This window comes from Trichomonas vaginalis, chromosome IV (genome assembly GCF_026262505.1).
Source record: "Trichomonas vaginalis G3 chromosome IV, whole genome shotgun sequence".
Lineage (NCBI taxonomy): Eukaryota > Parabasalia > Trichomonadida > Trichomonadidae > Trichomonas > Trichomonas vaginalis.
This window is the reverse complement of record NC_067206.1, coordinates 37,217,692-37,231,161: the sequence shown is the minus strand read 5'-3', so window position 1 is coordinate 37,231,161 and position 13,470 is coordinate 37,217,692. Positions and strand designations below refer to the sequence as shown.

Below are 13,470 nucleotides of genomic sequence, written 5' to 3'. Positions count from 1 at the left end.
TGCACAACAGTGGGTAAACAACAACCAACCTCAACCGCCTCAAACGTGGGGAATGTAAAATTTTTTACTGAGATGAAATGAACAATACAGCTTTGAGACAAATGGGCTCAAGATGGATTTGTCGGCTTCCAGCAGTTACACAACCACGTGTTTGTCAAGTTCTTCCTATACCTCAGGAAGTTTTAGACCGACTTAAAAAACCTCAACAACCAGTTGAAAACAAACCAAACTAAAATTTTTTACTGAGATGAAATGACCGAAGAAGTTGAAACGGTAGATTTGACACCACAAACAAAAAGTTCAGAACCATTGTCAAAACCTGTCAAAGAACTTACAGATGAAGAGAAAAATTCAATAATAGAAAGTGCCAGGTCTGGAAATACAAACTCTAACTACAAAGTCACTTTTCATAAAAATGGAACGGCTAGTATCTCAAAAAAGAAACAGACTCTCACAAATAAAATATTGAAGTCTGAAGGAGCTTTCGAGACAACAGATGGGAAAGTATACTTCACTGACCAACAGTTCATTATAGAACATCTCATTGACTTAGAGTCGAAATATTCTAAACTTTACAACAAACACAAAAAGTTGAAAGGAAAACAGAAACAAATGGCATATGACATTTATGAAGATGTTGACGACACAACCATACCTGCAAGTGAAGTAAAGTCAGAGGAACCGAAAAGTGACGAAAAACCGATAGAAGAAGAGAAACCAAAAACTGAAGATAAACCAAAACCAAAGGTTAGTTTCAATACTAAACCAAGTCAACCTTCATTAGCTGGTATGGGTTGGCGTCAAAGACTTATGGCAGCCGGTGGTTATGTAAAGTAAAGAAAAAAACATTTTTTTATTTTTATAAAAATGCCCCCGTATAGAATGGACAGAAGGTCTGCTAGAATAAAAGCAGAGTTAGAAAGATATGGTTGGAGAGTTTCAAAGAAGTTTAAATATAGGAAGGGAAGACCCATAAAAGTCTATGACAAACTATCTGGTCTTCGCTATGAAATGGACTTAGAAACAGCACGCGCAAATTATCCAAACAGACTAGAGAGGTTAGAAGAAGAACGGCTTATGGACATGCCTTTCGATGTTAATGAACCTCAAGTTGAAGGACACGACGGCTTTGCCAGATTCTACTGGAAACATGACGAACAATTGCATCCTTTGAGAAGGAAAAAAGGAAAAGGTGAAGACGCACATGCTCCCATGGAAAGAACAAGATATGCATATGAGAAGTACCGTGAAGTTAGAAGTAAAATTACATCTGGTCGAACCTTTACAGTAAACTTTGACGAAGGAAAGAACAAAGAAGGCTTCATGGGAGTACTTGCTGCAATTCAAGACGGAAATAAGAAAGGATACAATCTCAGATTGACCGTAACAGATTTAGATGGTCATATATACTATGCACATGGCAATGTCACAACAGCCGCACAACTTCTTGACGCTTTCAAGACTACAAAGAGAGAACAAATGGTTGACTCCGACTCAGATATTTTGAATGCAATTGAAGGAATTGCAAGCGTGAAGTTCGAATGGTACCAACCTAACCCTCAAGCAGTCAGACAACATGCTGGATACTTCCCCTTCAGAAATAAGTCTGACATTAACTTAACAAGGTATGGAATTTACAATTCAATTGAAACAATTGTCAATGAACCTTGTATTCTTACATGTCTCAGGAACTCTGGTCTTGTTACAGATGAGAAGATGAAGTATCTTGAGTCATGTGTGAAAACAAGGTACATTCTCAGAAGTCAATTGACAAAAATTGCACCGTTGGCAAATGTGAATATCCGAGTTAACATTCCGACTGAGAAAGGTTCTTCACATGACGACTATGTTGTTGACTTCAAATTGCCATGGTTGAAGATTGTACTTGTCCACAACCACTTCATGTTGAACGAAAGTCTTACAAACCCATTGTTCGGAAAAGGTAAGTGCAACATTGTCAGAGCTGTTAACATTCTTTTCGAGAAAGGCTTGTTGGAACCAATTCCAGATGACAAGCTGACAGAAACTTTTGTACCAAAAGACGAAACAAACTTTTCATTGGTAAGACCAAAAGTTGTTCCGGACAAAGTTATAGCACAAAAGAAGTACACAGCTCCAAAAGGAGTTGGATTGTTCGGATACCAACCTGAACCAGAAGAACTTCCAATGAGGTTGCAAGAACTTCAAGATGCTATAAACAAACTTCCATTGAGACATCCAATTGACGTCAAATTGTATTGGAGAGCTTCTGAGTTAGGTCAGAAGGTTTTATATGAAACAGGTTGCTTTGACGATGTTTATGAGATAACAGGCGAGGTTTCTCAAAAGATAAGAGACTCACTTGAATTTCCACGAACTGGACCGATTGGTTGCGATAAGTTCGACTCATACGAAAAAATATACTATGTCGACCTTAACGCTGCGTACATGAGGTTCGTCCAATATATCCCGACTGGAATTCCAAACGAAGATGGTGAGTTCCCGGGAAGGAACTATACAGTTGGAAAAGTCATACAACAACTGTATGATATTAGGAAAGCTTCAAACCCCAAACTTGCAATGACACTCAAATTGCTTATGAATTCGACATGGGGGTATTCCATTAAAAAACCTCAAAAGATGAAGAGTAAACACTATGAGAAGGTCGACAACTTTGTTGAAAGGTTTTCTCCTTTTGTTTTGAAATACGAATTTACTCAAGGTCAAGGTGGCTTAGTAACCACAGTAAAACCTATTGTCGAACATTGGTCTTATCCTCAGTTCGCAAAGGCAGTCCTTGACAACTACAACAAATTCTTCTCCGATGTCAAATCCAAAGTGAAGGTATACTACGAGAACATCGATGCACTCATGACAAACGAAGAAGGGTATAACAAACTCATTGAAATGGGAATGGTCGGTGAAAAGATGGGCCTTTTTAAGCTAGACAAGGTATTTTCCGAAGTTCATGTCCTCTCCAAGCGTAAGTACTGGGGTGTTAAAGAAGATGGTGAAATAGTTAAACATTGCATGAAATAAAACATTGCATGAAGTAAAACATTTTTAAAACAGTATATTTTTACATATATAAAATGCTTCAGGTTGAAAAACAAAGAACAAAAGTAGCAGATACAAAACCGTTAGACTATATCTTTACAAACGCTGGCAGGACTATATCAGATGAAGAAATTTCATCCGGAGCTTACAGGTTTGACTATCCAGTTCGTTGGCTTCAAAGTCCTTCAGATGCAAAGGCAATAGGATTTAGAAGAGTTTTGTTTTCAAATAGAACTAATGCATTCATGTTCGCAGTATATTTTCACGGTCAGTATAAAGGCTCTGATGGTCTAATAGAAAAATTTGACGAAATGAAAATCTTTACAGTTCGTTCAGACGAAAGTCTTGAGAAGACTCTAAATGACTTTCAAACTCAAATAAACAAATACTACTGGGAATTTCAAGAAAAATACCACTCTTTACTAAATGGAACATACTATCTAAAACTAGAATACGACAAGATGAACTCCACAGTTTCATTTCAAAAGATTGAAATTAACCCTCCAAGAGATACAGAGTTTTTATATTGGGGAGTAGACAAACGTTCTTGGGCGCAATTTCTTCGGTTACTAAACCAGAACGAACCCTTACCACCAGATGGTTCGTTTAAATTTATACTCCCACCAGCAGATTTGACAGTTTATAAAAACGTGTTTGACCCTCAAAATGTCATGTGTCATGCAAGTTTCAGTTCAAGCAACAACAGTTTTCTATGTATCGGTAAGGACTTTTATGACTTTGCTTCTAAATTCTACGAACCACCTAAACAGTTTCTCTGACTTTCAAGTTTGGTTCACAACAAACGGTCTGCAGCATATTATTCCATTGTACTATGACTTTTATCTCGAATTGTCTTTCATATACAACTACGGAAAAGTGCTGAAAAAGTATTGAAAAATGAGATGTTTAGGTTAGATGGTTTTAGGTGTCACTACGTCACCAGGTCCCTCGGTCCCTCGGTCCCTCGGTCATTTTAACTTCTCTGAAAAAGTGTGACAACATGACATTTAGACAACAACACAGGAGATAGATTTCATCGTATATGTTTTGTGCTGAAAAAGTATTGAAAAATATATTTTATGTTAGCATGTTAGATCTCACCTCTTTTCTCACCTCTTTTTTCACCTGTTGAATTTTGTATAAAAAGCAACCGTCGACATTCTGGCGGTTGGTATATTCTTCACAAAATGCTTGTTTTGAGGTCGAGCCACTTTTGGCTCCACCTGTTTTTTCAACCAAAACTCATTTTTTTCGGCAAAAATATATTTTATGTTAGCATGTTAGATCTAACACGTTTTCTAACCACTTTTCTAACATCGTAGAAAACTCTCGAAATTCATGAGTTTTGACACTTTCATAAAAAAACATAAAAATAAAGTTAGTTTTTTTAAAAAATATTTTTTATTTTTATTGTAAGAACATGTTAGCAACAACAGCACCAAACTCGTTAGTCATGAACCCAACTTCAATGTTAGTAGAGATGAAAAGCTTCATTCCTTCTTCATATACTTTCGAAACAGAAATCCAGAAGATAAAGCAAGAACTTCTCCAAGGAGTTTTAGACTGTAGTGCAAAAGATGAAACAAATGAAGAATATCTTTATGAAATGCAGGATATTATTGACCATCTACCTAAACTTCCTGAAATACAACAACAAAAGCTTACTATTCCAGAATTCGATGAAATAGAAGTGAAACCAACTGACTCAGTAGAAACCAAGAAGTTCATACGTAAGGTAAACTATGAGTTTCTTGGATTTCATTGCAACCACAAAGTCATGGACAAAGACTGCGATATGGTATATAAAAATGTTTCTGACATATACAAATCTGAAGAATTTAAGACCTACGACAACTTTGTTTCGTTAGTTGCAAAATGTGTATGGCAGATAAGAGATAAAGATAGAAGAGGTAAGGTATGGAATGAACAGATAAAACCAGCAACCTTTGAGTTAAAGAAAACCATTGACGCCTTAGTTGTACTTGCAGGTTTTATTTCAATGTACAATGCTAAAATGAACCCACAATGTTCAAAATGTAAAGCAGCAATGAGGAAATATAACTACTCCGTCAAAGAGATAGAACGTATGCGAAACGACTATGCAGATTTAAAGAAAGAAGTAGAGAAACCAGCAGAAGATAAAATGGACATGTTGACATTTCTAAACAAAAACTATCCAACAGCTGACGATTTCCTTCTATCTGATGTCAAGAAGAAATATAAAGAAACATTCGGCATTGTTAAAACTTTTGACATACTGACAGAAGAAATAGAAGCTACAAAACTGTTTAGGATTTCAAATATACATCGTACAATTCATGTAAAACGCTTGTGAAAAAGAGGTGAGAAAAGAGGTGAGAAAACAGGTGAGATCTCACCTCTTCACCTAAAATATATTTTTGCTGAGTAAAATGACCAAATTTCATTATATAACTGTTATGAGTGACGAAGTGAACTTTGACACTTCATAAAAAAAATCCCTGAAATCGTGAAAAAATGACCAAATTTCATGAATTTCCTCATATGTTTGCTACCCAAGGAAAACCGAGGATAGAGATTCCGTACGAAAATCGTAAAAAAACTCTATGAAAACAGTGAAAAAATGCGAGTAGTAAAAAAAAACCACTCGCCTAAAACTCATGAAAATCGTGAAAAATTGCGAGTACGTAAGAAATCTTACTCGCCTAAAACTCATGAAAATCGTAAAAAAACTCTATGAAAACAGTGAAAAAATGCTACCCCGACTTTTACAGGGGTCGCCTAAAACTCATGAAAATCGTCAAAAAAATCCCTGAAATCATATCTTTTATACAAGATAGAAAAAATAAAATTAACGCTAGTTTTTTTAAAATATTTTTTTTTATTTTGTATGTAAGAACAGGAAATGACAAACACTGAGTTTGAAACAGTTAAAAAGATAGACAATGACACCAAGGTGGTTAGAATTGGTGATTTAAACGTAAGATACTCAAAGAAATACAAAAAATATTCTTTGTCAGACATTATATCTCCATCTGGTAAGAAAACAAAGGACTGGGTTAGAATTGCTTCTACTCAGAAAATTTTGACAAGAAATCCTGAGCTGATGATATCAGTAAGATTTCATGGAACTACAGCATATCTCATCGACAAAAGTCTTATACCAGTAGTTTTGTTCTGGATTGACCCAGTTGTTGGATATAATTTCATAACATATGGTTCATTCGATACTGAACGTTGCAGTGAGGGCTTACTTTACATCGTTCAGAAACCGAAGGACTTCAATACAAAGAGATATAAGATAGGAAGAACATATAATATAACTCAAAGATATGACTCTACAGTCAATAGAGTTAAGGTTGTGTTTGTAAATGATATGAGAGCTGCTGAAACAGAACTACTTGAAAAGTTTGAGAAAATGTTATGGTGCTCCACGAAAGGTAAAGAAACGTTTGAAGTAGATGAGATCGACAAAGCTATAAAAGTATTTGACGAAGTTGCTGAAAAATACATGTAAAGCGTTTATTTTTGGTCTTTTATACAAGATAGAAAATAACGCTAATTTTATTTTTTTTTATTTTTTTATTTTGTATGTAAAGACAGTAATGTCAACATCAGAGAACACAACAACTGCTATCGTTCATGAAGATATAAATGAAGAATACGAGTACATACAGTATAACAAACAGTTACGTCTCATTCGTTCGGTCAAAGATGACATGTACCAAATGCAAAGTATTTTGAATGCTCTTCGTTCTACAAAGCAAGCATATCATTGGTTTGAAAACCAACAGACAAAAGAACTTTTAGAAGAATTTCCTCATATGTTTGCGTCCCTCGAAAAACCGAGGAACGAGATTCCGTACGAAAATCGTAAAAATTTGCCAAATGGTTTGAAAGGATATTATGTACATAGACTTCTTGTAAATGCTTTGCAATGTGGGCTTCACCTCGCTATGCTTGTTATATTTTCATGATGTTAGATGAAATTCATAGACAAGAACGTGAAGAGATGGAAAAGAAACTTCAAGCAAAAGATGAAGTCATTGAAGCAAAAGACAAAAACATACAGAAAAGAATACCACGTTCGGTACCAAAAGGAAAGGAAAAGAACTATAAGTATATGATTTACACTGAAGAGATGGAAAATGAAGAAGACAGAGATATGGTTATGTTGCATTTAGTCAGAAGAAACAACAAAAGCTTTTACGACCTTGCTAAGATTTACAAATCTGACAGAAATTGGTTCTATCGCGAAAACTTACCGATTTCAATGACACCAAATGAAGATGTTAAACAGATAGTTCAAGATACGTTACCTCAAACACACTATGATATGAAAGGTTGTACAATACTTACATTCAAAGAAGATTTACCGCTACTGAAGGAAAAGATAACAGAGTATTTTGACAACTTCAAAGAAGAAGAGTAAATGAACCATTTATTTTTCAAGCTTGACACCAAAGATGGCTCAGGTAGCTCTAGATGGTAAATTGTCTTGTCCGAGTCCTTCTGGCATTCCGAGTCCTTCCTTCTGGCATTCCGAGTCCTTCCTTCCTACAGGAAAAAATTTTCCTTCCTACAGGAAAAGTTTTTCCTTCCAACAGGAAAAAATTTTCCTTCCTACAGGAAAAAATTTTCCTTCCTACAGGAAAAAATTTTCCTTCCTACAGGAAAAATTTTTCCAGTTGTCCGTCCGTAAACCATTCAAATTTTCGAAAATTGAGAACTTTTTGGCCGACCTTCAGGAAAAATTTTTCTTTCCGACAGGAAAAATTTTTCTTTCCGACAGGAAAAATTTTTCTTTCCGACAGGAAAAGTTTTTCTTTCCGACAGGAAAAGTTTTTCTTTCCGACAGGAAAAGTTTTTCTTTCCGACAGGAAGAGTCCTTCCTTCTGGCATTCCGAGTCCTTCCATCCGACAGGACACAAACGAATGGCTGACGTACCACCAACCGAGTCCATTCCAAAGCCAGAAGAACCGAAAGCCCCAGCACCACAACAGACTAAGACTCAAACACTTACATTTTTACGCTTGACTTTTTACAATTTGAACTTTGTTTGCGTAGATGTGAATTCTGAAAGAAGTATGAGGGTCTTGTATGACTTTGTACCTCCCCCATAGTTCATGTCTGTCAAACTTACCTGCCATGGACTCTTTCATAAGTTCCATGAAATCGTCTTCGGACAATCCGGGGAAAAGTATGATATCAGTAAGTATTCTCTTTACATCCTTACTTAAACTCTTGGCTGTCTGTACACAAATGACAACTGAGATGTTAAAGTGTCTGAGCTTCTTAAGAATTCGACACATGTCTTGTTCTCTATTCTTTAACAAAGGATGAGAGGCGAAATCATCTAAGATAAGAAGACATCTATGAGGGTAAGTCTTCCAATCGTAAGATTGCAATTTCTTCGAAATGTATTCTATCTCTTTCTGTTTGTTTCTGAAGTGTTTCTTCTCTAATATTCTCTGCATTTCCTCATTTGGGTCTTTAAACTTAGAATTGACATACTCATTTATAGCATTGTACTTCAAAACTCTTCTTTGGTACTTCTTTATCCAATCTAACAACTCAGAGTCTTTTATACATACTAACTTAGACTTTTTTATAATATCTTTGAACGAATTGACTGTTTGGTCGAATTGACCCGAAGTACTACAAATGACAACTAACTCATAGAATGGGTTCTTCTCATCTAGTTCTTGTTGTTGTGCAGCCATTTTAAGATAAGTGAAAGTCTTACCCGACCCAGGCGGTGCAATTAGACCTGTTATACCATTCTGAGCAAATAAGAACTTGTCATGTATGGGTTTTATCTGAGCATTTTCCAACTTCCTCTTGTTCTTGTTTAAAACATTCTCAAATTTCTTGTCAATGTCAGCAAACTTTTTTCTAACATATTTTTAGAAAAATTAAAATTTTTATCTTTTAGGAAATGTCTAGCGATTTCGCTATCTATATTCGAGACAAGCTTTTCGACAGCAAAACATCTGTCGACCATAAAATCTTACATAGTGTAAACAAGAAAGGTGAATTTGTTCTAAAGTTCTGTTTCTGGGAATATGACAAGAACCATAAAACCTTAAGCAGAGAAGTCTTAAAATTTGTCAATGACAGACTTGTTGACAGAGATGACGCCTCTTGGAGAGATGAAGTCCAACAAAACTTCTTAGAATGCAAAGAAGACACATGCGCTGTTCTTGAAATGAAATAGAAACAGATAGAAGAGCTATTAAAGGACAAAGAACTTTTACAAAAATATGGTTCTGAGAAGTTTGACATAACTCCACCAGAAAAGAAGAGAGAGAAAAGAAAGAAAAGAAAGTAGAAGAAGAGAAGAAAGAACCAGAGCCAGAGAAAAAGAAATTTGACATGTAAAAATAAAATTTATTTTTAGAACATTTCTGGGTCAATGTCAATGTTCTCTTCCTCTTTAGGAGCAAACACTGGCTTAGACTCTAAAATCTTTTTACCCAATTTACCTTGAACTTCAACTATCTTAGACTCATAATATCATAGTCGTCTGCTTTCTTTTTCATAAGGTATAACAAATTTGTATGCTTTGCCTTCTTTAAGGTTTGAAAACCTTCTGTCAAAACTTTCTTTGACTGTTAACAAACCTTCTATGTCTAAGTCTTCAAATTTCGCACCATTTTTAGTCACAATAGCAAACTTAACTGGTTCGATGTTCCAAACTTTGTCAAATAGACTTTTCAAAATGTAGAAGTAAACATTCAAATATGTGAATGGGTCTAGTTCTTCTTTAAGTCCTGACATGTACTTGTTGACTGAGATGAATTTTGTCATCTTTTCTATCGGATAAAAAAAATATTTTTTTAAAAAACGTTTTAAAATGGTATGCCATATAGCTTCTTGAATTTGTTAAGAAGTATTTGAACGTATTTTCCATCTGTATCTCTAGCGTTTACATAAGCATAGTCCGCCTTAGTAAAATATACTTGTAATTTTCTATAGTTTACACCGGTATAAAAGTAGAAAGAGTCTTGTTCTTCGCTATAGTAGTAAAACTCAAACGTATGCTTACCATAGTCTGTAATTTCAATTGCTTCATCTTCTAGTTCGTCGACAAATTCGAATACTATATCTCCAAATTTGCCTCTGTTCTTATTGTTTTCAAACGAGTAACCCAACGTAAGTTCTCAAGTCTATGTCGTTTCTTATACGGTTTATATGTCTACAAAAGGTAAATTGTTAGGGTTCGGTATAAAATGAGTTGCAATGACAACATGTTTAAAATAGCGTTTCCCACTCATCCTCATAATAGCATATCCTTTATTTCCCTCCCATCCGCTTAAAACTCTTTTTGTCTCTTTGTTTCTGACTTCAAATGACTCACAACAGTGAATTTCATATTTCTCATCTAACAAACAAGTTTCCCAACGGTCTTTTCCAACAAACTCAGCGTACATTTCAAATAAAATAAAAAAATATTTTTTTTTAAAATTTACTCAGAAAAATTTTTCTTTGTATATACACCATTCTGTACGTCTAAAAGATTTTTGACATTTGCCAAGAATGTACGTTTAGAAGCTGCCATATAACCATATTCTTGACAATACTGTTTATACGAGTCGTACAATGACCTTTCATCTAAACACTCAAAGTTAGTCTCATCTATAAACAGTTCATATACACTCTTGTTTGCTTCTAACAATGTTTGTCTCTCTTCGGTATGTGGAATTTGTCTTGGATTGAACTTTGAAATATCTAATGTCATGAAATATGAGAACAAGTGGTTGTAAAAGTCAGATGTCAAAGTTTCTGCTAAGTCGTCAAAATATTCTGTATCTTGCATATGAGAATCTGACGTTCTGACAACTACATATCTTCTGTCAGAACTTTCTAACTTCATCGGAACAGCATTGTTTGAAACCATGACGAAGTTTGCAACATTTTCACAAACTCTTTGGTCTTTATATTTTCTTTCAACAACTCCAACTTTGTCTGTTATAAGACTCTTCAAAGCATCTGAGTTTAAAACCTTTGTTGTATCTATACTTTGAAGTTCGTTACATACTATAAGTTTCATATTCTCTATTGAAGAGTTAAATTTACCGCAGATGTTTTCTAAGTTTGTCATATTCGGGTTCGAATAGCCCTCTAACAGTTTGCATAAGATATCTGTAAAGAAAGTGTTCTTACCTGTTCCTTGTTTTCCAATTATGATGAGAGCAGTTTCATTTTTAGCACTTGGATGTTGTAAGATGTTTGCAAACCAACATAAGATATACTCATAGACTCTTTCGTTTCCATTGCATATAATTTCTTTGACATGGTCTAACCAAGCTTCTATAACATTTTCTTTCCATTCTACTTGTTCGTATTTATATCCAGTGAAGATAGAATAGAAGTTTGGAGATGGTGTATAGAACTTTATACACGAACTGAAAAATCTTCTAACTTTGACAATAAGATATCCCAAGCATCTAACATCTTCATGCCAACTTGTACGACTTTTATTTTCTTAAGTTTCTGTTTACATTCTTGTTCTGAAACTATTGTCGCTCTTGGTTTGTTAAAGACAACATCCCATTCTTTCATGACATAACATTCTGGGGCAGAGTCAACATAAATGACTAAACGTTTCAAATTCTCGACTGCTTTGTTATAGTCTCGAAATGGACACATATTTCTGAAGGCTTGGAAGTCATAAAAATCTGAAACGTCTATTCTGTACATTTTTATAAGAATAAAAAAATATTTTTTTATTCTTGAGCTTGTTGTTGCATTTGTTCCATTTGTTGCATTTGTTGTTCTTGAGCTATTTGTTGTTGAAGTTGTTCTTGTAATACAATACTTTCACCAGTTGCATCTTCCAATTCGAAACTTTCTGCCGTCATTGACAAATACATAGGACATAAAAGTTTTACAGGAACAAAGTTTGCGTCAACTAAGGTTAAGTTTATGTTTGCTAAAGTGTTTGAGTTTACTAAAGCTGAAAACTCTGCATTCGAATGAACAATAGGCAAACCAGCAGAGAAAGTGTTGTTTATACGCATGAGTATCTTTTGGTCATAGTAGTTTCTGTCGACATTCGAATAGCACTTTGAACCTAAGTTTGAAACAATATATAAAATAGGTGTACTTAAAGTCAATGGAACAGACATTCCTTGTATGACACCTTTTCCTGTTATAGGAAATTGTTGGTAGTAAAAACCAGATATAAGTTTTGTATTATAGCTCATATCGTTTATACTAAACTCAGTCGGACATCCAAACATAATGAAACCTGCTCTAGTTGCAGCACATGTTACATCCGTCCTTAAAGTATTAAATAAGTCAACAAAACCTGTTGGTGGTATATCTGAGTAAGTATCTTCAAAGGAGTATTTTTTACCATTCACAACAATAAAATCTTCTGGTGTCAAAAGAGCAAAACAGGCTTTAGTCGTCATCGTGTTTAAAGTTAGTTTACAATATCGTCCTTGAGGACTTTGTAAGTTTGTTGTTATAGAATTATATGACTCAGGGTTTTTAGTCGTAATAGTATAAACCACTATGTCTTCTGCCATTTACATATATTTAAAAGTTTTTCTGAAAGTGGAGAAGAACTTCATCTAAACTTTCACATGGCGTTTCTTGAAGTTCTCTGTCTAAGAAGTTCAAAATTTTGTAAAGACATAGAACTTTCCTTTGTCTACACGAACAAACAAAACAGGGTCTTTCATATCGTTCAAAAGTGTGTAAAGTCCTTTACATGAAATATAAGTCTATATTGTTTTTCTTCAAACATCTTTCAAGAAGTTTTGACATTTTTACTTAGCAAGTAAATTTTAATGAAATGTTGTGGTCGTCAAATATTTTTATGACGTCTGGGAAACTATATTTTAAGTTCAACGTTTCACCTCCTTTCATAACGTATATCTTGTCAATGACATTGTATGAAACACACACAAGCAAGCAATGTCGGGTTCTATTTCTTTGATGTTTATATCGTCTGCCTCTGTCAAAAGTTTCAATAGTTCTTTCAAAATTTCATGAGGTGCGATGACATATGAGTTCACTTTTACAGGGTTGTGCTCAACCAAGTTTAACATTATACCCAAAGCCTGACAAATCTTCTCCTGAGTTTTAAGTTTGTCTTTAAGTTGTTGGTAGTCGTTTCGAATATCTGCAACAGAACTTAAGTCTCTGCTAACTTCAGGGTATGTTGGTTCTTTTACAGGAACTATTGTTATACCATCTTCGTCTTCGTATGGTTTCCCCATTTCAACATCTCTTTCTTTGACATTGACAATAACACTTTGACTGTTTGTTTGAGTTGGTGAATTTAACTTCACATCTGCCACCGCCATTAAACCTTTTGAAACACTTACGCTTCTATTTTTCGGAAATGACATTTTACTTAGAATAAAAAGATGGACGTATTTGAGTATCTCTTCGAATTGAAGCAAAACAAAGTTTACACACACAAACAATACAAGTTCATT

The 13,470-nt window shown here is 34.6% G+C and overlaps 8 protein-coding genes and 2 pseudogenes across 10 annotated transcripts, besides 1 other annotated feature; 8 read left to right on the top strand and 2 right to left on the bottom strand.

Moving 5' to 3' along the window:
- Nucleotides 1-13,470: part of a mobile genetic element that runs on past both edges of the window.
- Nucleotides 78-233, top strand: TVAGG3_0237070 (uncharacterized protein; the record flags this gene model as incomplete). Its single annotated transcript, XM_051227540.1, has 1 exon — nucleotides 78-233. One exon carries the CDS (start codon nucleotides 78-80, stop codon nucleotides 231-233), a length of 156 nt encoding a protein of 51 aa, XP_051112526.1.
- TVAGG3_0237060 (phage tail repeat-like family) lies at nucleotides 472-837 on the top strand (the record flags this gene model as incomplete). Its single annotated transcript, XM_051227539.1, has 1 exon — nucleotides 472-837. A coding segment is annotated over one exon (366 nt), but the record flags the coding sequence as incomplete, so codon positions are not given.
- TVAGG3_0237050 (uncharacterized protein) lies at nucleotides 868-2,170 on the top strand (the record flags this gene model as incomplete). Its single annotated transcript, XM_051227538.1, has 1 exon — nucleotides 868-2,170. A coding segment is annotated over one exon (1,303 nt), but the record flags the coding sequence as incomplete, so codon positions are not given.
- On the top strand, nucleotides 2,428-3,018 carry TVAGG3_0237040 (DNA/RNA polymerases family; the record flags this gene model as incomplete). The annotated part of the gene is made up of 1 exon (XM_051227537.1): nucleotides 2,428-3,018. The coding sequence occupies one exon, from the start codon at nucleotides 2,428-2,430 to the stop codon at nucleotides 3,016-3,018; it is 591 nt and encodes a 196-aa protein (XP_051112523.1).
- On the top strand, nucleotides 3,072-3,930 carry TVAGG3_0237030 (annotated as a pseudogene). The gene has a single exon. A coding segment is annotated over exon 1 (859 nt).
- Nucleotides 4,457-5,371, top strand: TVAGG3_0237020 (organellar and viral DNA polymerase type B; the record flags this gene model as incomplete). Its single annotated transcript, XM_051227536.1, has 1 exon — nucleotides 4,457-5,371. One exon carries the CDS (start codon nucleotides 4,457-4,459, stop codon nucleotides 5,369-5,371), a length of 915 nt encoding a protein of 304 aa, XP_051112522.1.
- TVAGG3_0237010 (organellar and viral DNA polymerase type B) lies at nucleotides 5,921-6,532 on the top strand (the record flags this gene model as incomplete). The annotated part of the gene is made up of 1 exon (XM_051227535.1): nucleotides 5,921-6,532. One exon carries the CDS (start codon nucleotides 5,921-5,923, stop codon nucleotides 6,530-6,532), a length of 612 nt encoding a protein of 203 aa, XP_051112521.1.
- TVAGG3_0237000 (uncharacterized protein) lies at nucleotides 6,992-7,447 on the top strand (the record flags this gene model as incomplete). Its single annotated transcript, XM_051227534.1, has 1 exon — nucleotides 6,992-7,447. The coding sequence occupies one exon, from the start codon at nucleotides 6,992-6,994 to the stop codon at nucleotides 7,445-7,447; it is 456 nt and encodes a 151-aa protein (XP_051112520.1).
- Nucleotides 10,695-11,719, bottom strand: TVAGG3_0236990 (annotated as a pseudogene). The gene has a single exon. A coding segment is annotated over exon 1 (1,025 nt).
- On the bottom strand, nucleotides 11,746-12,552 carry TVAGG3_0236980 (uncharacterized protein; the record flags this gene model as incomplete). The annotated part of the gene is made up of 1 exon (XM_051227533.1): nucleotides 11,746-12,552. One exon carries the CDS (start codon nucleotides 12,550-12,552, stop codon nucleotides 11,746-11,748), a length of 807 nt encoding a protein of 268 aa, XP_051112519.1.